This window comes from Glycine soja, chromosome 5, assembly GCF_004193775.1.
Source record: "Glycine soja cultivar W05 chromosome 5, ASM419377v2, whole genome shotgun sequence".
NCBI classification, from domain to species: Eukaryota; Viridiplantae; Streptophyta; class Magnoliopsida; order Fabales; family Fabaceae; genus Glycine; species Glycine soja.
The window spans coordinates 35,448,687-35,474,046 of NC_041006.1; the positions used below are offsets into that span (position 1 = coordinate 35,448,687).

Consider the following 25,360-nt stretch of genomic DNA (forward strand, 5'->3'; position numbering starts at 1 on the left):
TAAGTTTTGTTAATTTTAAGGATGATTTTAAAAAATATATAAATTAATATTATATTTAATACTATTAATTTAATTAATTATTTTTTAAAAAGATGTGAATTAATTAAAAGAGGATAGTAATCCATAAAAAATTAAAATAAATACTATCATGGATATTTAGTTTGATGTTTAAATATTACATTTAATTTGATATTTAATATAGTAAAACATGTTAGTTGACATTTTTTTTTCAGAGAGGGTGACAATTATTAAAACATACTACTTTCATTTCATCTTACATTCGCTTGAATCCTGAAAATCTGAGGAACCTTTGTCTCTCATCAATGGCTGCCACGAGACCGGTGCAGTGTTTGTTACGAAGGGTTTGCAGGGGAAGTAGGAGTTTTGGGGTTGCCACAGAAGTTAATGCTTCTTCTTCATCTTCTTCTCAGAAAATCATCGACAAGGAATATGAACACAGTGCCCACAAGTGCGTTTCTCTTTCTTTCCTTTTTTAAATCTAGGCCATATGTTGCTACGCCCCAAAGACAAGATTTTGATACATGGTTTTGTCTTGTTTTTTTCTCGACTCTAACTTTTCATGTTCAAATCTGATGATGTTGTTGTCCCACTTGGATCAGGTTAAACTTTGGTGAGTTGAATGAATGATATAAGTTTTTGAATCATTCATTGGAATATTTGAATAGTATAATTAAAAAGAAAACATAAAACTAATCATGAGTAGTAAGCTGAAAGTGCCTTCCAAAAACTGTTTTTTAATGCAATCATGTTGTTTATTCTGTTTTTTCATCACCTAAGCATAAAAAAAAATACCAGCTACACTGCCAGTTTCTTTATGCCTGAAGCTTCCTTAAAACACTCTCAATAGTAAATATTCATGCCTGAAGCTTCCTTAAAACACTCTCAATAGTAAATATTCACAATTGGTGTCTCTACTGAGCATTTTTACAAATAAAAGGATGGTGGGGATTTGCTTTTTTTTTTGGCTGTCAGCTTATCTGGTTGGTATTGAACATAGCTTTCTTTTGGTTACTTGTTTAGTTGGCTTTTCTTTTCACACTTTTCTTTTGTATAGATTGTTAATTGTTAATGAGTTTAATTAATTGCTTTTGGTCAAATATTGAAGTGATCTTTCCTGTCTCAAATGCAGTTACCATCCCCTTCCGATTGTATTTTCTCAGGCAAAGGGAACCTCTGTTTGGGATCCAGAGGGAAACAAATATCTTGATTTTCTATCTGGTTACTCTGCTGTTAATCAGGTAAAATTGACTGTATCTTGGTAATTCCCAATGCTCTAGATCTGCATTTTTTCTTCAGAAAGGTGCCCTAGTGAATAATAATGCTTATATACATTTTTTTTTATTTCGTTTGTGGTGTGAGGTTATTAATGTGGCCAGATCCCTTCTACTGTTGCTACTACTTTTCCTTTTGTTATTCCTTGATTTTTAGGAAAACAAATGGCATCGAACTTCTAATATTCTAAGTGTTTTTCATTTTGCTGTAGGGACACTGCCATCCTAAAATTCTCAAAGCATTACAAGAACAAGCACAAAGGCTGACTGTGAGCTCTCGAGCCTTCTACAATGATCGCTTTCCAGTCTTTGCTGAGTATGTGACAAACATGTTTGGTTATGATATGGTACTTCCTATGAATACTGGTGCTGAAGGTGTGGAAACAGCACTGAAATTAGCACGAAAGTGGGGTTATGAAAAGAAAAGAATTCCCAAAGACGAGGTATAAATATGAGAATGATGCATGCTAATAGTTGTAATATCATGATATGTTACAATTTTGCAAAATGTTGGGTCCAACTAAATCTTTGCTTAATATGGGCCATTGGTAGTGATTTAATCACAATTTTTTATAATGTTAACTTGTTTTCAAAAACTTATAATTCACATGTTGTGTTATAACAGTTTAGACGTTTTCAAACATGTTTACCATTTGAATCCATGTTTAATGTTGTGTAGCTTAAAATAGATAAACAGAGGGGTCCAATTCACAAAGCTTTGACCATTAATATGGAAAATACAATTAAGGATACATTAAACTGAAACCCGAATACTTGACAAATCTAATTATCTATTGTTTTTTTCTCTGCGGAATACTTAGGCATCTGTTGATGTGAGCTTTGACAACACTTGAAGGAATAAATTTTAAGTATGACTGAGGCATCAAGTGACATATGCTTATGGAAGATTTTGCAAACAAGATGCATCTGAGATTTATAATTCTTTATGATTAAACATATGGCATTCTTCCAGTACAAAGAGAAAATGTAGAAAATTTGTTATATCATCCTCTTTTCTGTTTTATATGATGTAGGAGGTTTAATAGTTTATATTTATTTATATATTTTTCTACTTTTGTTGTCTGTTCATAATGTTAGTAATTTACCATTCAATTTTACAACCTGAAAGTTATTTTTCTTTATTTGAGCACAAGCATCTGTCCTTTGTTGCTATTCTATTTTGATTGTTCTTTTTTATTTTTATGAGAATCAGTTCAGTTGTTTTTTCTATGAATCTTTTTACTCATGGACACTTGTTCCAGGCTATTATTGTCTCATGTTGTGGCTGCTTCCATGGTCGTACACTAGGTGTCATATCTTTGAGCTGTGACAATGAAGCTACCCGTGGTTTTGGTCCTTTATTGCCTGGCAATCTTAAAGTTGATTTTGGTGATGCAGAAGCCCTTGAAAGAATTTTTAAAGGTTCTGTACTGTGCCGCCATATACTTTTTACTTCAGTGGTTTGCTTTATCATGACAGATCTTTGAAGTTCACTATTTGAATTTTCTCTATGAACTGCAGAAAAAGGAGAACACATAGCTGCGTTTATTTTAGAACCTATCCAAGGTGAAGCTGGGGTAAGTTTTATGGAAGTGCATGTTTATGGGCTTGCCAACACTTGTGTTGATTGAATTGAGATGATAAGGAAGCTGCTATATACCCCTCTCTTTCTCTTTCTCTAATCTGTTTACTGATATTAGTAGTTACATAAAAAAACTGATGATGCATGTTTTCAGTTAGAATTTTTTCCATGTTGCATGTTTTAGTTTTAGTAAAATACATAATGCATGTCTAGAATGGAAAATTTCTACAGCAATTTTGACATTTTTATTTACATGGATAATAAATTAGAAGCATGCAACAAATTCTTTTTTCAATGAAGTCATGTTTTTAAGATAATCTACCAATGTTTAGATGTTCTATTGCTTGCAATACCACATAGAACATGCCTAACATTTTTTTTTTAAATTGTTACTTTCTTTTATATTCGTTGGGCTTGTGAAGTGAACTGTTTTTGACATTCTGCGTTCCTGTCATTGTATATCTTGTTTCATCCATGCAACAATGTATTAGTTTCCTGACAAGAATGTAAAATATTATGTATGAACTATGATAGCCTCGATGATACATAGTCACTTGTTCTTGGTGACTTATAAAAGCCAAGTGAATTTGACATTTTTTTATATGTTTTGGGTGTTTTTGCTAGTCCATATTTAACAGCCCTTTTTTTTTCCTAATCTAATCTAATGATTTTTTTTGGCTTAATTGCATTTTTTGCCCCCAAAGTTTCAAATGTCGTGAATTTTGCCCCCCACGTAGAAAAATCTCCACAATTAAGACATTTTGGGCCAGTTTTTCCTTTAAACTGCCACAATTAAGACAATTTTGGGGTGATTTTTTCATGAATTGTAGTGGTTATTCTATGTGGGGGCAAAATTCCTGGAAAAAAAATTGGAGGGCAAAATTCACGACTTTATGAAACTTTGGGGGTAGAAAGTGCAATTAAGTTTTTTTTCTTCATTTTTTTAATCTGCCAACTGGTTTTATTCTATATGGTGTAAAATGTTATGAACAACATGTACTTTGTATTTCTTTTTCAAATTCTTTGAATTTGCTTTTTTAAAGAAAAACTTCTATGATACCCTTGTATATCACTCATCCTGCAGGATGGCTATAACATTCTGTAGACATTTTTTATTATGTTTTTTCTTCTCAAAGTATATAATCTTCTCTACATTCTTTTAATATATAATATTTTTTGTTTAAAGGTGATATTTCCTCCAGATGGTTATTTAAAAGCTGTTAGAGATATTTGCTCCAAATATAATGTCTTGATGATTGCTGATGAAATTCAAACTGGGTTAGCAAGAACAGGGAAGATGCTGGCTTGTGAGTGGGAAGAAGTTCGCCCAGATATTGTGGTTAGAAATCACCTTTACTTCTTGAGTACATTATATATATACTCTAGATTCATATAAACATTACCTGTCGTCATAGGGTTAACAAAATTTTAGATCCAGGAACTCCACCTATGGTTTCATATCTGGTTCCAAGTCCAAGTAAAGGAGGAGGTCGTGTTAGGCCCTCGGCAGTCAATGCAAAACTCGTTGATATACCAAACAATATTTTAGACTTGAAACTGAAACTATTTGGCAAGAAAAAAGCATGTGTAGTTGATTCCATAGATACCATACTTCTTTTAAGCATATGATGTCATTCTTTGGAATGCTTATGTTTTTTGTGTTTGACTAATAAATCAGATAATATCATGTTTGGATTAGTTTCTCAATGATTTTAATAAAAAAAAGTTGCTTTATGACATTAAATCTTTTGGATATATACTTTTAGTCAAAATCGATATAGTTTCTCCCTCCATTCCTATAAATATATATTTTATGAACATGCCTGAATCATTGACAATAGAAATTGCCATTGCACTTAGCAAGTATGCAGTTGGATTTAGATGCATTTGACTACCTTCCACTTGAAAGACTTGGCCACCCAATTTTGTGTTTTCTTTCAAGAAAATGAGAAATTTACTGCCTCTGCTGCAAAGTGCTAACTCTTTTTTCCCCCACCTTTTTTAAGGTTCTATCTCCTTTCTATACCACCATGCATAACTGTTTTAACTGTCTTTTTACTCAGATACTAGGGAAAGCATTGGGTGGAGGAGTTATACCAGTTAGTGCAGTTCTTGCAGACAAAGATGTGATGCTTTGTATACAACCTGGACAGCATGGAAGGTTTCATTTTATTATAAATTTATAATTTATTTTAATCTGCTCCTTTTGTTTAGCATTTTCTTGTCTGTAGTTGTCAAACTTCTGGATTATGACGGGCATCTGTTTTCATCCTTAAAGCCCTTTATTTGTCAGATCATGTGAAGAGACAGAACTCTCCTTTCTGTTGGAACCTGGAATCTTATAGTATATAGTTTGTTTTAGGCTTAAATGCAATTTTGGTCCCTCTATTTTAAAATAGAGATATTTAGTCCCTCTGTTTTAAAAAAATTCACAACTTTAGTCCCCTATTTCAAAATAAAAACATTTGGCCGTCCTATTTTATAAAATTTTTAATTTTAGTCAAATTCTCAATTTTGCCTACGTTTTTATTTTATTTTGATGCAATTGAATCCTAGACCTAACATATTCATTCAAGATATCATCAAAAAATGATTTAATTAATTATAATGTAAGAAATAAATGAAACAAAATGTAAATAAAATTGAAGATTGTACCAAAATTGTTAATTTTTTTTAAAAAAAATATGAGGATCAAAATTGTGAATTTCCTAAAATAAAAGGACCAAATGTCTTTATTTTGAAATATTGGGACTAAAATTGCAGATTTTTTAAAACAGGGGGACCAAATGTCTCTTTTAAAATGGAAGGATCAAAATTGCGGATTGAGCAAAATAGGGGGACCAAAACTGCATTTAAGCCTTTGTTTTATTTTGGGTTAGGGATGTTAGTTCTGTTCAAGTTGATAGGATCATGGGACAAAATTAGACTACTCCATTTGCAAAAGCTATCTGTGAACAGAACCATTTATATTTCCAAAAGAGAAATAATTGACTGAGATGAGAATATTTACTGCACCGTAAATTCCCATAAGTGATTCTTTGGAGTTTGTAGCTGATGATACTTACAAACACTGGCTTGGTCATTCATATTGTACTTATGTGTGCTCATAAGTTCTAATGGTAGGAAGTATCTGAAAATAAAGATAAATATTATTAGAATATTGGGATTATTATTGTGGTAGGATTCTTATATGTTCCATTGCAAAGTCATCATGGATGTAAGCACCTACGTTCAGGACAGGAACTGTAGCATCACCAGCACATTAAATAGTTGGCTATTTTTATTTCAATGCACTTAAAGAAAATATTTGATCCTTCAAGGATGGTAAAATCATTTCCTATTTGATGGAAGGTCTCCAGGCTGACGAACCTATTCAAGAGCCCTCAGTTTTCTTATTAAACTGAATTCTTCGTTTAAGAACCTTCAATTGCTATTTTTTTTTATAAAAAAATTCCATCCTTTGTGTACTCCGGAAATTTTGCCTTTTGTTTTGCATTCATTTCTTGTTTATGTAATTAGCCAATAATTTCATTTAGTACAATACAATTCAATGTTATTAAAGTATGAAAGCTAAGACTAATAATGCTGAAGCTTTCTTCTTCTCTGTTATTGTTGACAGTACCTTCGGTGGAAATCCACTGGCCAGTGCAGTTGCAATTGCCTCACTAGAAGTGATAAAAAATGAGAGACTCGTTGAGAGGTATCAAATGCATTGCCAAATCTTATATTGCCAATACATACTTATTATAATGCAGACTTGAATAGTTAAATCCAAGTCTTGACAAGTATATTTTATTCATTTCATCAAGCATCATCAGCATCTGAAATAAAAGCTTCAAAACTAAGGCCTGGGTTCTGGGAGTTAATAACTGTATTAAATATAATGTTATTCTTATATTGGGATAAATTTGTTTATTGATGATTGAGAATTTGTCTCCATGCTTCTTGTGCTTTTCAGAGAATTTTACAAATAAATCCCAGTAACTTAGATCAAATCCTGTTGTGTATTTTTTTTTGGTGGGGTCATGAAATCCTATCATGTCTAAAATATTGTTTTAGGATGTTTTGTGTTAAGGACTTCTATTCATCATATATCTTGAATACTTGCACTTCCAACAGTACCTATTTTTATTTCAGATCCTATTCCTCACCCTTCCCGAAAAAGTAACCACAACTCTTTAGACCTGGCTTGATATTTGTATTTTCAGTCTGTGTATTTTCCAATTTTTCCCCATTTACAAGTTTCAGACCATGTTTACAAAGCTTCACGAGAACATGGTATTATAATTTTATTTTGAATCACGAGTTACAACTGCGTCTGCGTGCAAAAAAGATTGAATGTTCCTTGAAGATACTAAATAATACAAGTTTTGGAGATCCTGAGGTACTTATTTGCTAACAAAATTTAAATGTAGGGAATTAATAATTCTTTCTAAGCCCTTTAACTTTCTACTCAGTCCCCCCTCCACCCTTCAGAACTTGAGTTACAAAGCTTATGTTCATCAATTTATGTTCTAAAATTTTTTATTTGGCTTTTTACTAGTATTGAGTGTTTTTCCAGCTGTGTTGACTTGAATCCATTCAAACTTTAAATTTCCAAGTTTCAGTAAATGCTTTATTAATTTGGTTCATTTATTTTTTCTACTGTGAATTTTCTGAGATATTAATATATAAAATCTGCAAATGATGTATTACTATTGAACAGATCTGCCCAAATGGGAGAGGAGCTTGCTGGTCAGCTGCTTAAGATTCAGCAGCAATATCCAGACTACGTGAAGGAGGTACGGGGAAGAGGATTGTTCATTGGAGTGGAGTTTAACAGCAAAAATTTGTTCCCTGTATCTGGCTATGAGCTATGCAAAAAATTGAAGTATAGAGGAGTCCTTGCCAAGCCAACACATGATACAATTATCCGCTTTACTCCCCCACTTTGCATAAGGTAAGTTATGAAAACAAGAAGCAATGTCTTAATATCAAGTTATCATTATATTATGTTAAAGTTCTGCCTCTTGGAAATTATTAGTTCATATTAGAATAATTATTGGAAATGAAAACTGGATTACTGTGTAGTCCAGATTTTACTGAAGCCAAACTATGATCAATAAAATAACTGAAAGATGTACATGGCAAAACATTAGGAAAAAAAAAAATCTGCTGACAAGTAAAGAAAAAATTGGATTATTAGAATGGTTGAATTGAGGAGTGTCTGTGTTGTACACAAGCCAAACTATGATTATTAGTTATTGTCTGTTGATTCAGGCATGGTAGTATGGGACTACACTTTAAATTTGTTAAACAGTTGAAGTATAGGTTTGCCTCACCACAGCCAATCATTAGTACTTAATATTTTCAAATTTTATCAAGCAGAACCAAGTTTTTGTGATTTTCTTCAATCATCATTGTTACAAGTTTCCTGGTTTCTTGATCATTCTTTGTTTGTTGAAAACCTGCTGTTAAATCTATGTACTACGATGACCGTCTTCCTCTCTTTCTGATAAATTAACCTTCTTATACCTTTCTCAATTGACACCTGAAAATTTTATCATTGATAGATCCTAGAAGGCTTGAAGGAGAATAGCTTAGATTCAAATTTCAAGCTAGTGAAATCTAAGGTTTTGCAATAATAATTGGAACTTTCCCAAGTGGGAGTATATTATATACTCACCCTTGTGTTTGAGGAATATCTTTACAAGCTACACCTTTGGGAGTACTCGAACTAATCTCAATTTATACTTATGAACTTATTCCTTTTAAAAAACAAGTGAGAGTATGTGTGTGTTGTGTCAGTATCAAATTGGCCTATTGATCAATCATAAAGGCTGAAATATATGCTCATGCTTTTAAGATATGTCTTTCTTTTACTACCTAAACTAACGCAAGCATATATTCATTACTCTAGTTATGTTTTTGAAGATTAATTATGATCTTTGGAGTTTAGAACAAAGATAGATTACTGGGAATGGTAGATACACCCTTTGGTCTCAAATATAAGCAAAAAAATATGTCTTGAGTGTTGGTCTCAAATATAAACAAATTTCAACAAATTTTATCTTATTTAATGAGATCATTTCTAAAATATCCTTCATTTAATTGAGGTTATTTCCAATGTTTCTCTTTCATTTTTTATATTAAGTTCCTAGGAAGGCTATTTTAGGGGGGAAAATCATTTTTAAATGAGAATGATACAATTAAATGATGCTAACTAACTTTTTTAATAAGCATAAGTTAGTTTTTTTTGTGTGTGCTTATATTCAAGATTGAAGGGAGTACTAGATAATCTCCTTTCCTCCCTAAGGCTCGTGAAGTAGGACTACCTAGTGTCTTTGTCCATTGCAAGTTTCTCTTCTCTGGTATGTTGTTCTAGGATGTGACCTAAAGTAATGTTTGCAGTCTGGATGAGATCCAACAAGGTTCCAAGGTCCTGGCTGATGTTCTGGAAATTGATCTACCAAAGTTGCAGAAGACAAAGCCAAAAGATGCTGCTCCGGTTGCCTCTAGTGCATGTGATCGTTGTGGTAGAGTCTTGTATTAACCATATAAAGACGTATAGATTGCATGTACCTTTAATTTTCCTTGGAAAAAATTATCACATGAAGAATGTTATTCCTTATACATGAACCCCTGGAAACTATGCTCCAATATTCCATATATCATCATAATTTAAGGCCATGATATATGTGATAGGTAGCTGTATAAATAAATATGTAGGAGTTAAGGGCTCATTTGTATAACTTCAGTGATTGATAAGATATATGATTTATTAGGGCTAGAACAAAGTTCTCTAGATTTGCCATGCCATCTATTTTATTCGCATCAATATGTGTTGTTATTTGTTACATTATGGTAAGTCTTATTTATTCTCTAGAACTTATGCTAAGTTTTGTTCTTCAAAAAGGAAGACAACTGAGCTAAGTGTAGCTATTCTTGAAGCTGAGTCACTGTCCACAATAATATTCCAGAATCTAAATCTCAAAGCAATTTCCTGACTTTTAAGAATACCCCACAAATTCAACTGCATGAGCTGAGCAAACCCCTATATATCTAAAATGAGAAGAAATAAGCAACTTATGGTACAATAGATAAGTGACATGTAACCAAACTCCCTAATTAAGTTGTGAAAATGGGTTGAGTTTGATAGGTTGATCCATTTAGCCTGCCAAAAAATACGGTTCAGTTTGAAATTGTAGTTTGATTTTATTTTGATTTATTCTAATTCGATCTAAATTTTAACTGACCCGATAAGAAATAACGTCATTAACGTGTAAAGGATCAAGCTACCCATTAGTCTGATTATCATTTTTTATAGTAATAATTTAAGTTCTTGTTTTAACTTTTGCTTAATATTCCAAAATTGTTAGGAATATCTTTTTGGGTTTTGGACTTGACAAAATTTGGGTTAAAGTTTAAACCACCGTTGTAGATTGATTAATTTTTAATTCATATTTAAATATTTAAAATGCAAAGATTTTCTTTTGTTCATAAAAAAGTTAGAAAACCATTTCTTTTAAGATGAATGTTTATTTGTACAATAATTTTTACTATTAAGAGAAAACGAAAAGAGACAAAAAAAATGTATTTAAATATAGAAACAAACAATGTTATTGTGTAAATAACACATGTTTTCGGCTGTTGCTATTTGCACTCCCTTTTTCTTTGATTTTCCCCCCTCCCAAACTACCTTCATTTCTTTCTCCTTCCTATGCTCCTTATCAGTGTTTTTAATAATCGGATCGGTTGGAACCCAATAGGCACACCGGTTTGTATTGCTAAGAAGATAAAAAATGTATCAGAACTGATATAACCCAATTGGATTAGATAGGTCTTTGGTTGAACTAAGATAGATTTTTGGTTGAATCGATTGAGAATTTGGTTGAACCAAAGTGAGTTTTTGGTTGAATTGGGTATTTTTTTAAATAAAAAAATATGAATTTTTGCTATGTTATTTTTTGTGAACTTATGATTACTTTTAAAACAATGAATATTTGTTTGTGTTTGTTACTTATGTACTTGTACTGAGATATAAATATTAATTGTTATTTGAGATATTAGATATTTTATAATAACAATCATTTTAAATTTAGAATATTAAGTGATTAAATTATGTTACTTATTTTTTTTATATTTTTTAATATATTTCATATCAAACTAATTCATTCAGTAAGACTACCCATTAATTCAGTATCTCAACTATTGAACAAACCGGTCCGATTCTTTAAAACATTACTGCTTGTGAGTGTGTCCCTCGTGTTCAATGCTTGGATCACACTTTTTGCCGTTATTTTTACTTCAGTCGCTACGTAAGCCTTTAGGTCTGAAACATTTGAAGCTTTGTTTGCGGAAAGCTAAGAGTTTATGATAAAGCTAACAGTTTTCATTGCCATTGCACATGAGGGACACTCACAATTTGGAGGTTTTTTTGTTGTTGTTGTTGTTGAACTATTCGGTGGAGTTTCACACCTCCTTTTTGAAAAAGAAAAATATTTTTTGTTTTCTGATTACCTAATATATTTTGTTTAAAAATCCTTCTAAATAAAATAAACGCCAAAAACCAGACATTGTTTAGAAATTTAGTGTGCTGATGAACAACTCTTTTCTCCATTTATAGTATAGACAACAATATCAAAATAATTGCAGAAAGTAAAAGAATATCTTGAATCAAGTAGCTTTTACATTTATCCAAAAACACAATGATTTCACACGCATAGATCAATATATATATATATATATATATATATATATCCAAATACTAAATGTAATTGAATGACTTCAAATGATCCAACAAGAAATACCAACACTTGACAACGCCGGCTCATCCCTTTTGGCAAAAGCAAGCTTTAGGACACAACTTGCTGCTAGTACTTTAATTTTCAAGTCCTACAAACCAAAGACACCAAAGAACAAAAGCGAATTCATTTTAGTAACACGTGCATTAAAACTTGTAATGCTTAGAAATATGAACACTTGAGCAATTCCAAAATTCACATTATACATTTTATTACTATTATCAATTCAACCCAAGTTAAACCAATTAATGACTTGTATGTCTCTTAACAAGTTCAATTTAAAAATACTGGACTAGAGAATTTAAGAACATGCATGAGAAAACAACAAAATAAGGTGACTAGAAATATCAATTAATGGCTGGTGAATATGATTATTTCAAAACTGACGACCTAAATTGACTAGTGAATAAAGAATGCCAACTTTACGCCTATATTGAGTTTGGTTTCATTTACAAAAAGACTTTTCAGCTAGGTTTATATAGCAGCCATACTCCATATAGAGTTTCATAAAGCTTCATTTAACTTGCACCATAGATTTGCTCAACTTTTACAATATGACCACTAGCCTCTTCAGGAACTGCCCCTACAATTTTATGCTAACCCTTAAAAGGCACTCAATAGGGCCTCATAAAAAGAGGTTGTTTGAGAAGGATTATATGTGGGAAGAATCTTGACAGTATTTGAACATATACGGCAAAGCTATTGACTAATCTACAACTCCATTATGTACCAATTTAATAGGAAAAATTACTTTTATATATAACCCCTAAGTTGTACAAACTTTATCTTTAAATCTTACACTTAAAAATCATCATTTTCAGTCCATGTAAAAGTACTTTCGGATTCCTTTGAGTCTGTATGGTCACAAAATAGCAAAGATTAAAAGATAAAATTTATATATTGAAAGAAACCAAAAGAGATCTAAAAGTATTTAAAATTTGTGTAATTGTGTAAATGTAAGAATAATGAGTAAATTTTCCAATTCAATAATTGAGTCATCCCGCCTCTTAGTTATTTTTCTTTCTAAAAACCACAACGGTAATAGCCTACATAGCATAAAAAAACATGTACAAAGAATAAGTGTTTTCAAGTTTCTATTCTCAATATTTTAACTATATTAGACTTTTCCCTCAACATGAAAGAATCCTAATGCAAAAGGAAGTGTCATATGCTACCTCCGTTCCTGTTCTTGTATATATAAAAAATAAATGAAAATATTTTTTTTCCTAAATATAAATCATTTTTAAATGCATTATCATCATTTATTGTAAAGATTATTAATGAGATAAGTCATATTTATTGGTGAAAAAACTATCTCTTAAAAAAATGAGTAGTATTATTAAATACAACTATCTCTTAAATCATTTAATTCAATGAGTGTTTTTTGAAATTTTAAATTTATAAGATTATTAATCAGAATTAATTAATTAAACTGTTTTTATTGATTCAGATGAATTAGATATTTATTTTTTATATATAGCAACGGATGTAGTAATATGCGTGTTTTCCTTTTCTACTGCGGTAAACAGTGCCCAATATAACTCAACCCAAATTCTGATCCAACCAACGGATATTACGATAACCAAATCATACAAAAAGAAACTCAAGTTGATAGTGCAACTGTCTAGAATGATGGCAATATAGAAGCAATCAAAAAAAGTAAAGGCCAAGATTTCCAGAGTAAATTTGACGATTTTCATAATTTCATTAGTATGTCTAAATGGTTTTCTTGTAGGATGTGGCAATATATATATACTAAAGTCCATCTATTTTAACTCCTATGTAGTAAAACATGTCCCCATTACGAGACAAGTAGAAAATTTTCAAAGAGAAATTTTCTGAAAAGAAAATGAAGGCTTCCTTCTTTTTTGTTTGCGTGAATTGAAGGCTTCCTTCTAGTATTTGACTATTTGTTAACTCTTTGGGAGATATTTTTATATAGACTTACTTGAACTTTATTTTAGATCGTATGACTTGTTCATTACTACACCAAACTCTTGTTAGTTATTGGCACGCGTCATGTTTTATTATTGGTCAATGTACTATATGATCTGGCTTTTTGTCTAGGATCCGAACATTTAAACATCACATTGGACAACCAACTAACTAGGTCGTTTCAGCTGATTAGAATTATTATAATGGGTAAGGTTCTTCCTATCAACTAGGATCATTAATTAAATTATAAGTCTTATATCAAATGATTTATGCATTTAATAAAAAAGTTTCAAGAGAAATTTTCTAAAGGGAAAATGAAGGTTTCCTTCTATTTGTTAACTCTTCAATATTTAGTTAAATTTCTTTATAAATACTTATAGAAGAAGAAATAGTGAATTGAACTCAATAACTTAAAATTAACTTATCTTTTGGATAAGTTAGATAAAAGTAAAAATACAAGTTAATTTTAACTTATTAAAAAAGTTCAATTCATTTTATTTTTTCTATTAGTACTTGTGAAAAAATTATCCAAACAGGAAATAGATTTATTTGAACTTTATTTTTCTTAAATAAATCGTCTAATTTGTTCATTACTATATCAAACCCTTATTGGTACTCGTGTCATGTTCTATTTGTGGTCCATGTACTATTGTTTTCAAAATAAATCATATGATCTGATTTTTTTGTCAAGGATCCAAACATTTAAGCATCACATTAGGCATCCTACTAACTTGATTTGAACAGCATATAGTTATTATAAGGGATAAAGTTCTTTCAACCAATTAAGACCATTAAATTAAAACCGTCTCATAGTATAGTATCAATTAGAATACCCAAGTCACCTGTTTAAAAGAATTAATTTTCAGATTCTAAAATAATAATTATGAGGAGGACCTTTTTATTATAAAATACTAAAAATGTTAGCCCTAATATGCTTGAGAAGATACCCTACTCAAGTTCAAAAGTCTAGGCAAGATATGCAGGCTAAGCTAACAAATAAAGCATAATCATTTTATATTAAATAATTACTCAAATATACGTGACATAATATTATTTTTTATTCAAAATGATTATGTGCCAGTAGATTATTATTATAGTTTATATAACTCAGAAAGAGTAAGTCCATGTAAAGATTTTCATTTCCAGAAAACTGAGTATTTTCAACATTTGAAAGTGAAAGGATGGCTTTTCTTCGATGCTCTTCTCAATAAATTGAAGCTCCCAAACAAGATTCCATGGTCGATGTGCAGTTTCTCTTGTGCTTACATATTGGGTCATTAGTTTAAAGTAAAACATGTACTTTAGAGAGAAAAATTGAAAGTAATAACTATTAATTGAAAATTCCAGGAAGTAAAATTAACTACATAGTACATGTATTTTTATAATAATTTCAGCAAAGTGTTTTAATCATTTATAATTTTCAACTTTGAATAGAGAAAGGAAATTAGAATTTTTCATAAACCATCCAAAACTCTTGCAGTCTTGCTTATATATTTTATTTTAAGTTTTGCCAAATTTGAGGATATTTGAGGATAATTTTCAATAAATTTAAATCAAGAGAGTGCTGCAAACGCTCCTCATATTTAATATTTTACAAATATGAAAAATATATTTTCTTCCAATAAAGAAAATTATTAAGAGATGTTATGAGAAGATCCAAAATTTCCAAATTTATTCTTAAAAAAAAAAAGAGTTATTAATTTCTTCTTGGGTGTGAATCTCTATGCTCAATACTTTTTTTCCATCAGCTCATAAATTCAAACTTTTTGTTATGTGGGGAAAATGCATATAAAAATACAATTGCTCTTTCAATACTCCCCCCTAAGCATGAGTGGTGTCAGCAGTGAAGTTTCTGACTACGTGCATGGACCTTTCAACATATGCAAAAGGTCCATCGTGAAAATCTAGCTAGTCTCTAACCTAGGCAATGAGCCAATGAGGATCGTGTCATGTGGGTGCACAGCAAGAGAGCTTAATTGGAGTAATTGGGATTGTAAAGTCATTTTTAGACTCTGATTAATTTTGGGCCAAAGCGTAATTAACATTGCCCCCATTCATCAGTGACACACATGGTTTGTGCCACACAAAGGCTTACACCTGACATGCTATAGAGGAGGGAACCAATGAGAGCACAAACAAGGAGACAACCAGCCGATACCCTATTCACGGCAACCCATGTTCCTATCCACAAAAAAGACAACACCATAAACTTATGCCCAACGGCCAACTTGGTCATCATTACCTAGAACCCCAGCGGCTCATGGTATTGCACACAACACAACACAACACATCAATCCAAAAACAACATCGTCCAAATTAGCAATACACACACCATCAAATATTTAATGTCACGTCATATCCATTAATTGGACACTTGGACTTATGTGATTGGTTGCGTCTAAATCCTACGTTAGGTGTGTGTTTGTGCAAGTATTTCTCTTTTACCGAAGCCAAAGCATTGAAGAAGAAGATTAAGGGGCACCACTTCAAACAACCAAGATGGAGTGCAATGTATCATACATTTACATTACACCAAAGCCAAACAAACAATTCCAGAAACAAAACAAAACAAAAAGAAACAGCTACTATATACATTTCAGGACTTTTTGAGAAATAATAACAGGCATATTACATGTTATCTAACTTAATTTTTCAACACATGTTTTTATTATTGAGTTATTCTTAATTAAAACTTGGGTTTTCGGCCAACTGCTAAAATGACTTTCTTTCAAGGATTGCATTGATCATATCATATTTTAATTGATATGAATTCTCAATGGGAATTGATAAACTTTAGTTACTAAATGAGAGAAATTTTATAGTATCCTTTTAAAATTTAAGGGTTGTGGTTCTCTTATTGAAAAACTCACTTCTGTCTTTCTCTCTCTCTCTAATCTCATTCAATAGTTATTGGCAAAAAAACCAGCTGCTATATCAAAACCCTTAGATTTATCTGGGTATCATAACAACTCTAACAAGCGAGTTAAAATGAATTATTAGATAAGGTTGTTACTGCAAAAATAAAAGGGTTGAAAAGAAAAAACATCATAAAAAGATGAAGATTGTTTACCAGGAGGAAATGTAGCAATCCAAACATCAGTTTTTGGCTTTCCCCTTCTGGTCAGAATGCCCATAGTAGAGTTGCAAGCGGCTGCCATCGAAACCAGATGAGAACTGATGGTGGTGATGGTTGTTGGTGGTGGTGGTGTTGTTCTCCATGGCAGGAGCAGCAACTGCAGCAGAAGGAGCAGCTCCAATGAAGAAAGGTACAGTGGATCCGTCTAGAGGCGAAAACCTCTGCAAGTGAGGCAAAAGAGACGGAGAATTGGACTGAAGGGTCCCCCTATTGTAACCAGCGAGGCCCGAAGACATGGTGAAGTTCAGATTGTAGTCGCTCCCGCTAGGTTGATGATGAGAAGAAGAAGTAACCACAGCTGACATAAGATGATCCGGTATGAATGAGAAGTGTTGCTGCTGTTGCAGATGAGGATCTGATGATGAGTGGTTTTGGTTCTCACCACTCACATTATTGTTGAATGCTGAAACATTGTGATTCATTGCCTCAGGAAGAGAATGTCCTAGTTGGATTTGTGCCAATGAGAACCCACCAGAAGAAGAATATTGATGATGATGGTGATGGTGATTGTGTGGTGGTGTTGTTGTTGTTCTAGAAGAGGAAGGCCCCAGAAAGTAGTCCATAGGTGCTGCTGCTGCTGCTGATGATGATGAACACCATTGCTGTCTACCAGATGATGCTGCTGCAGCTGCTTTGTTGAACATCATCATGTTATTAGGCTCCTCATCATCACACCCTTTGGGAATCCCACCAGTGAGAAGCTCAGTGAAAGAAGCTGTTTGTGAAACGGGGTTATGATGATGATGATGACGATGATGAGGAACAACAACATTGCTGTGATGATGATGAGACTCATTTTTCTCTTTCTCCTTTTCCTTTGTTGTTCTCTCCCTTGCCCTCTCTCTAGCCTTCACACGAATATCAGACCTTGAGAGGGACAAGCCAGAACCTTTGCTTGTCTCAGAAGTGCTACTACAACCAGATTTAGACAAAGACATGTTCTGACTCTGGTTATTGTTATTGCCATTCTCATTTTCATAATTCTCACCATCTACTGCCCCAGCAGCAACATCAGTGTTTGCTCTCTTCTCATGATCATCACTTTTGGGGGTGTCAGGGAAATTGTTCAAAGAAGGAAGTTCAGAAATGGAATCAGAAGCAGATTTGATAAGCCATTCCACAGCTTTACTAGGTTGGTCATAACCCAAGCGATCTTGAAGGTCATAGAACTGAATGGCAGTGGTCACAGAAAGCCTAACCCTTCTATCTCTCAACCCTTTTGAAGTCATCACTTTGCTGTGCCTGTCTTTGCCACCAGATGCACGAGACACCCTTATGATCCTCGAAGAGTGGTGGTGGTGGTGGTGCCAGCTGCTGTGGAACCTGTTCGTGCTCTCTCCATCACTGCCTCTTCTTCTTCTCACCTTCTGTGCTTGAATCTCATCCTCCTCCTCCATACCACAATCATGCCTTGCACAAAACACACACTTTTGTCTTTCTCTTTATGTTTGTTATGTTACACTTGTAAAGAGAGAGAAGAGTGAAAGTGTGGGGTTGGCTACTATGTCCTTTGCATTGATGATGATGATAATTCAGAGACTGCTTTGGTTGTGTAGTGATAAAAAGGCCTTTTTTTAATGCTCTGATATATCACGGTCCAAATCAGGAGGCCCTTGTTTAGCTTTTTGCAGTTGCAGAACACTGAACTAGGTCTCAACACCCTCTCTCTTACCCTTCCTTGCAAAACCACACCCAGCTGCTACCATAAACAACCAAACAATTTTTCTACTAATTAATTATCAATCAAAACCAAAAGTAAATTAAAATAAATTCAATTCAATTGAAATATTTCGTACACTTCTCAGATTCACTAAGTAGTAAGTACACAGTAGATAAGATCTGACTGTGTTTAGATTAGTTGGTATATAGCACATTAAAAACCGATATACTTTTATGAAAAAAAAACTCAAGGCTTTGAGAAAAGGTTGAATTGAAATGTGTCCTTCCGTACAAACTGTCATTAATAATGAGTCTTTACCAACTTAGGAAAGCATATATTTGGTTTCTGGCAAATGTTAAGCATTATAAAGAAGTATTTATTATATTTTATAAGAAAATATTTTTTTTACAACAATTCATTAAACATTTTGTAAAAAATTAGAAAAATATAATATGTAATTAATGATAGGATACATAAAATAAACACCCAAAATATTGTTATATAAAAATGTTGTATGAGTTGTTATATAATATATATATATATATAACACATTTTTTTTAGAATTTTTGACGTAATAAATACTTGATTTTAAAAAAAATTAATACTTTTTATAGATACTTATAAATTAGCCCTTAAATGTTAATGCTAATTGCTAAGGTAATTGTTCATTTTTAACTCAACTCAATTTTTTTTCTTTTATGTGTATGGGTAAAACTAAAACTATTGCTTCGTTAGTTATACATCAATTTACTAGTCTAGTTATGAAAAACCGCATACATATAAAATTAATTCACAACAGAGACAACTTGTAAATTTGCAAAACCAACACTAAAACAACATAAGCAGAAAAGGCTTTCTAAAAAATCTCAAAGGGCATAGAGGAGTTGTTGGTACGTACCAGATGATGAAAATATGAGACAACTGTGGCTTCCTTCAACGTGGTTGCATAGTCATGTAGAAAGGTCCAACATTTGGCGCCAAATTGGCTGGGAAGAAATTTTCAAGGATGATGTGTGGCTCTAAATAAGCCCTTTGATTATCGGAAGGGTGCAGATTCACTCAACTCCAGGCACTGCAAGGTTCATTATTAAAAAAAAAACACTATTTCTGAAATGCTCAATAGTCTTAATTAAATAAAAATATTAAAAATAAAATTTGGAGTCTTATTAGTTTGAACAATGTTGGGTCAGATTCCGTGACAGGTGTTGAGATCTTAATCAAAGACAAAAATAAAACCAGGTGTTAAGCTTACAGATCTGTGTCTCTGGAGTTCCCTTATTATTGAAACAAACTGAAAAAAAAACACAAAAATCCGAACCCAAAAATTTTAGCTCGTTAAAAGACAATAATTTTTGTTCAGTCAGTACCCCTCATTTTGTAAACCAAAAAAAATTAAAAAAGAAAAAACAGTATTAACCAAATTGAAAGAGATCGAAGTGAGAGTGGGGAGAGAAATAAAGACAAAATATGAGATGAAACCTTATTTTGTTGCCTGATTTCAGGAGTTTGTTGAATTTCCCAAATGGTCTTTTCTTATGTCTCAACTCTCAATAGCACCTTCAAATGTAAAAGAGGAAAACAAAAAGTTCAGTTTTTTTTTGTTTTGTTTTTAAATCACTCTCTTAGAGTCTCGACCTTAACATGGTTAAAACAAGACCTGAAATTCACTACTAAAGAGCATATGCTAGCATTTTGTTAAAGATGAATCTGGAGTTTGGTTGACACTTACAGTTTGTTTGTATTTCTCTCTTGGCAAAAAGAAACATTGAGTTGTGGTAAGAGATAGAGAGAGTTGGTAGTTTGGTGGGTGATGAATGGAAAGAAAAATCCGGTTATATGAGAATTGCGTGATTTCTAGAGAGAGACAAGTGTGAGTCTAAAAGGTAAAACACTAAACATATATATATAGAGAGAGAGAGAGAGAGATACAGACAGAGAGAGACAAGCACAAGGGTGAGTTAAACTCAAAGTGCTTGTGAAGAAGAAGGGTTGTTGTTGTTGATGTTGTTCTCCATTTGAACAAATGACCGGGCTTATCGGAAAAGGCCAGACACAGTGCTGTTCAACTCTTTATGTATTCTCCATTCCTTCATATGTGTCCCTCCTTTTTCTTGTATTTACTTCCTAACCTTATCCCGTTCATTATTACCTTGAGAAAATAACAAAAACTAATTATTTGTTTTCTAACCAACAAAATTAGCCTAATTCATAAGAAATATACTCATCTCAAAAACATGTATTTGATTTTTAATGTTAATGTGAGGATTTATTTAGTGAACAATTTATAAATACATTTGTAAATTATCTTTAAATTTTAAAAGCTTGTTGTGTTTTTTATAAAGTTCTGATATCTATCTCACTTAAACTTTTAGTTATTAAAGAAAAAAAACTATTTATTTTTAAAATTTTATTCTTATTATATTAAAATTAATATATATATATATATATATACCCACAATATAAAAAAATAATAATTACATTACCATTCTGTCACATATGATTATTTATTGGTGAATTTTTTAATCTTTATAATAATATTACAAAAATTAAACTCAAATTATAAACAATTTAAATTGAAAATAAATATACACTTTCTTTCATTTCACTTTAAAGATAAGTTTGTTTCTTTCTTGTCATATCTAATTATTGGAAGCATGTCATTTGAACATGAGTTGTATATTTAATTAAATAAATATTATATTTGATCAAACACTGGAAAATAAATATAAGATTGGATTCTTCAAAAAAAAAATTATAGTAACTACCACAAGTTATAATTGAGCCTTCTAAATGCTTTCATCCTACAAGAAAACAAATTACCTCCCTTCGCCCTCTCACACTTTTTATAAGTAAGAAGTAGCCAAAAACAAATTATATATACTTAAATGTTGTTAATTAATGGAACTGTGTTAATATAAAGTTATTTTTCAGGAATGATTTTCTTCCATAAGAGTAATCTAACTTCATAAGGAGTCTCTTACACGATTATCCTTTTCAACTTTAGAAAGGGAAAATATAAAATTTGGCATTTAAGAATGATTTAAAGAAATTAATTGATATTATCTTTATCAACAAGATATTATACTTTTTAATAGTTTATCACTTAAAAATTAGAACTTCGTAATTAAACATGTTTGATTTATAGTAGTTATGAAATGAATAACTTTTTTAAAAATTTTCACAAGACGTGTAAGTGAAAATAAAACATGTCAAAAAGTCTTATATTAATTCATGGGACAAATCATTGATCTTGAAAACAAGTATAACTGATTTTTGAAATTTCAGAAAGAATTAATTCTGACCTACAAAAATATTGAGTAAAGTATCATCACGTAAAATGTTATAGTATAAGAACTACCAAAAAGTTGAAAAGTAGAGATGTTATACATAATATCTTCCTTCGTAGAAATTTTTGTTTGATTTGTCAATGTTATGTGTATTGTGAATTATAATCGACTTATCAACAAAACAAAATTTAATTTTCATGATCACCTGTACAATCAAACTCAAACTGTAAAATAAATCTAGAAATGAAATTAAACTTATGTAAAAATAAATTAACTATAGAACATGTATTATTCTTATTTCTTATTCCCACCTTTAGAAAAAAAACAGTCAGGCTTTTGCCCCACGCAATTGGACTTCTTTTTTAGTGGGCACTGGCCCTTTTTTGTGTTTCCCAAATTTCAATTTCTTTTTTCCTTCATGATTTGATATATTATATAAATTGTTTATTTAAATGTACCAAGAACATGTCTACTAAATAAGAAAGAAAAAAACTGGACTTTGATGGTCAAAACATCCTTATGGATTGGTGGGTTAAGATTAAATAGGATGGTTTTAACAATTATACCAGAATTCAGTGAGAACAAAAGAAGATGCCAATATGTCCATAAAGTTTTCCTTTACTAAAAAGAAGCTGAAGAACTTACAAATTTTAAAAAGCAGTATTCCCATTTTGAAGAGATGGGTGAAATAGTGCAGAACAATTAGTAGACAAACACTTATGAAAATTAACTTAAGAATTATCTTATTTATATAATATATATTTATAACACTTTTTAACAGTATTATGAAAGTTTTATTTTATGGATAGTTAATATAAAAAAATTATATTAACAATTAATTAAAAATTATCCTAAGTACAACGTTAAATATAATATTATAAAAATTAATAAATTTATTATATATAATAATAAGTGATTAAGTAGCATACACTATATAAAATTTGCGTTGTTAGTGTATTTTAATTAGATTCACTTTATTATTCTCTTCAACTTTCCCATTACATCATTCACTTTATCATTCACATTATAAGATAAGATGGATATTAATTGTTGTGAAATAACCTCATTTATCCCCATGTAGTAACCTATGAGATGAACTAATTGTCATATTTGGTTAACGGTAGTGTGACATCTTAAAAAAAAAAAAAACTCATACGCGGAAAGCTACAAATACAAAACTTGCATGAATTGGGGACCAAATTAAGACTAAGGGGAGCCATAATATGTATGAAAATTCTATAATAACCTAACACCTCAACAGAAAAGGCAGATCATATATTGAAAAAATATTGGAAAAACTATGCGTGTGAATGATATATTGATATATGTTTCGTGAATTTTTAAAAGAAAAGTAAGAGACTCATTTTGATAAAATTGTTGTTGTGAATTCTTTTTTGAGCACAATTAATTAAAACACTTTTTTTTATTGATGAATATACATCCACATTACAATCTTAAAACAATTTGTACAATGTAAATTATATTTATAGATAACTAGATTTAACTAACATTTCTAAGAATAATAAACACTGTTAGAAACATGATTGAATAGAATTGAACAGGATTGAACAGAATTGAACAAGTCAGCATAACTGACTGGATCAAAATTTACCATCGTGATTTTAAAATATGTTCATTATACTTTAAAAAATCTCACATTATTTAAAAATCAATACCAATAGTAATTTATCAATACTCTCTTCCCTAATTCTCTAAATGAAATATTTTTCAAAGACAACCATGAGATTCATACAAATTTTAAAGAAAATAATAATACTTCAAATGCAGTAAAATCTAACAAAGCAACGAATTTGAGTTTAGACTTTGGACTTTGGACTTTGGAGTAAAATTTATATAACACAATGGTTAATTATTATCTAAAGTGATAGATAATTATCCTATCACTTTCCTTCATCAAATAGGTTGTCGAGAACAAGATGAGCCTCTAGCAAGCCCTAAGCGCAGTCAGAGTGTAATTGAATTGTGAAACAACATAAAGTTTTAATTTCTTAGCTCCACATCACAATAGTTTTTCTATACTACTTGCACTTGAAGAAATTGCACGACTCTGGAGTTTTCGTACTATTGTATAGGGTGTTTTAATTAAATGATATGTTTATTTAGATAAAAAATATCTTCAGTTCTTGTAGCAAGGTCCATGTATGGTTTTGTAAATGGGCTGACTATATTAACTAGCTCATTAATTAAAAAGTTGGTTTCTTACAAGAATTAAAGAGTATGGGACCCAGCAATTAGTTCAAAAAAATTAAAACTAACTAGGTAAAATGACAAAAGATTGTATGTTGTGCATGTTTGGTTTAAATCATCAATATTTTTTTAATAAATTAATTTTAAAAATTTTCTAGCACTGTAATAAATAATAAAAGTATATAATAACATTAATTTTTAAATATTTTTTAATGTTTCAAATAAATAAAATAATTTATAATAATTTAATTATATCATAGTTTAATTAAATATATATATGGCTTTCAAACTTTAATTGAAAAGATATATTAACATATGTTTCTTCAGTAAATATTATTCATCATATATATATATATATATATATATATATATATATATAATTCTTCAAATGTCTTCAAACAATTAAGTATTTTATTTAGAAATTAAATGTCTTCAAATGGTAATCCATCCACAAATCTTTCTTTTAAAATTCATTGTTTGGTAGCAACTTATTTTCTTCTTGTGTCTCTCTATTTGTCAATGACATGGTGGAGTTAGTTCATAAGATTGATCAACCTTAAAAAAATAGTTTCTTATTTTTATTTGGCTGGTGATTCTTCATTAATAGATCATGTCAAAGTGTTAATGTAAATTGTACTTGGAATGAGATTATGACTTTCCTTCTGCATTTATTTGTGATAAAAATAAAAAATCTTAAGGTGATCTCAATTATCGTTGTTTATTATAAGAGTTATTTTAAATTAAGTGTTTTTTTACACATGAAAGGTATTATATTATTAACTAAGAAAGTAGCAAATGTGAGAAGAAGTGTCATTGTCATTGAACAGTATATGCACAAAAGCCAAGAGGCTGAGAAGTATTTAATACCATTGCAAGATGACCCAAATGGTCTAGAGAGAAACAATATGTGCCATATGTAGCACCTCGCTTTACTCTAGTTGCATCAATTCTTCTCGAGGATTAGTGTTCCGAGCGTATAAAGTGGTATCAAAGTCTTACTTCATTCATATGTAACCAAATTTCCCACACCACAGAGGCCCAACTCGCCTACCATATTAACTTCTCTTTCCTCCCAACAATTGTCCCTTGATGGTGGCCAAAAGTAAGCAATGCAAGATGGTGGCAATACCCGTATGTCAACATACCGCAAGTATCATGATGTCCAAATCTAATTAGCAAATTTATCTTCAAACAAGAGGTGGTTGAAAGATTCTACACACTAATTACAAATTACACAATTCAAATTAGCTTCCATCGTAACAATGCGTCTTTTATTTAAGTTTTCCTAGTTTGTATTCTATCAAGTGTCAAACTCCAAATGAAGTCTTTCACCTTTGAAGGAATATTTAACTTCCACAAGATTTTGTAAAAATCTTGTTAACAGATTGACAAGTATACTAATTTTATCACTAGTAGTAAAAATTAAAATAAAAGTTGAAGTGTTGAGTCCACAAGGACTTTGATTTTACTTAAGTGA

General features: G+C 31.0%; 2 protein-coding genes across 8 annotated transcripts; one reads left to right on the forward strand and one right to left on the reverse strand.

The window, feature by feature from the left end:
* The first annotated feature begins 231 nt into the window (after nucleotides 1-231).
* Nucleotides 232-9,737, forward strand: LOC114412775 (ornithine aminotransferase, mitochondrial-like). 2 transcript variants are annotated; one of them, XR_003666823.1, is made up of 11 exons: nucleotides 232-469; nucleotides 1,151-1,259; nucleotides 1,505-1,735; nucleotides 2,555-2,714; nucleotides 2,814-2,869; nucleotides 4,061-4,213; nucleotides 4,938-5,035; nucleotides 6,494-6,574; nucleotides 7,580-7,813; nucleotides 9,265-9,492; nucleotides 9,620-9,737. XR_003666823.1 is itself a non-coding variant. In XM_028376808.1 (10 exons), exons 1-10 carry the CDS (start codon nucleotides 324-326, stop codon nucleotides 9,404-9,406), a joined length of 1,410 nt encoding a protein of 469 aa, XP_028232609.1. In that variant the 5' UTR covers nucleotides 232-323; the 3' UTR covers nucleotides 9,407-9,691. The 2 variants fall into 2 exon arrangements, 1 of the variants encoding a protein (XP_028232609.1); XM_028376808.1 differs by having other exon boundaries at nucleotides 9,265-9,691.
* A 1,708-nt stretch (nucleotides 9,738-11,445) lies between these two features.
* LOC114412776 (transcription factor TCP2-like) lies at nucleotides 11,446-20,450 on the reverse strand. Of its 6 annotated transcripts, none has more exons than XM_028376811.1 (6): nucleotides 20,322-20,450; nucleotides 20,118-20,242; nucleotides 19,868-19,945; nucleotides 19,287-19,460; nucleotides 16,663-18,424; nucleotides 11,446-11,748 (listed from the first exon to the last, which is right to left on the reverse strand). In XM_028376811.1, the coding sequence occupies exon 5, from the start codon at nucleotides 18,123-18,125 to the stop codon at nucleotides 16,689-16,691; it is 1,437 nt and encodes a 478-aa protein (XP_028232612.1). In that variant the 5' UTR covers nucleotides 18,126-18,424; nucleotides 19,287-19,460; nucleotides 19,868-19,945; nucleotides 20,118-20,242; nucleotides 20,322-20,450; the 3' UTR covers nucleotides 11,446-11,748; nucleotides 16,663-16,688. The 6 variants fall into 6 exon arrangements, with proteins under 6 accessions (XP_028232612.1, XP_028232611.1, XP_028232610.1 ...); XM_028376810.1 differs by adding an exon at nucleotides 19,641-19,679 and having other exon boundaries at nucleotides 20,118-20,446; XM_028376809.1 differs by having other exon boundaries at nucleotides 20,118-20,446.
* Nucleotides 20,451-25,360: the final 4,910 nt, after the last annotated feature.

What these genes read in the sequence shown, in the direction of transcription:
- LOC114412776 (XM_028376811.1), bottom strand. Translation starts at nt 18,125, where the DNA reads ATGGAGGAGGAGGATGAGATTCAAGCACAGAAGGTGAGAAGAAGAAGA.
- LOC114412775 (XM_028376808.1), top strand. Translation starts at nt 324, where the DNA reads ATGGCTGCCACGAGACCGGTGCAGTGTTTGTTACGAAGGGTTTGCAGG. An exon ending in CCTTGAAAGAATTTTTAAAG is followed by an intron (nt 2,715 to 2,813) that starts GTTCTGTACTGT and finishes TATGAACTGCAG; the next exon opens with AAAAAGGAGAACACATAGCT. An exon ending in CAACCTGGACAGCATGGAAG is followed by an intron (nt 5,036 to 6,493) that starts GTTTCATTTTAT and finishes TATTGTTGACAG; the next exon opens with TACCTTCGGTGGAAATCCAC.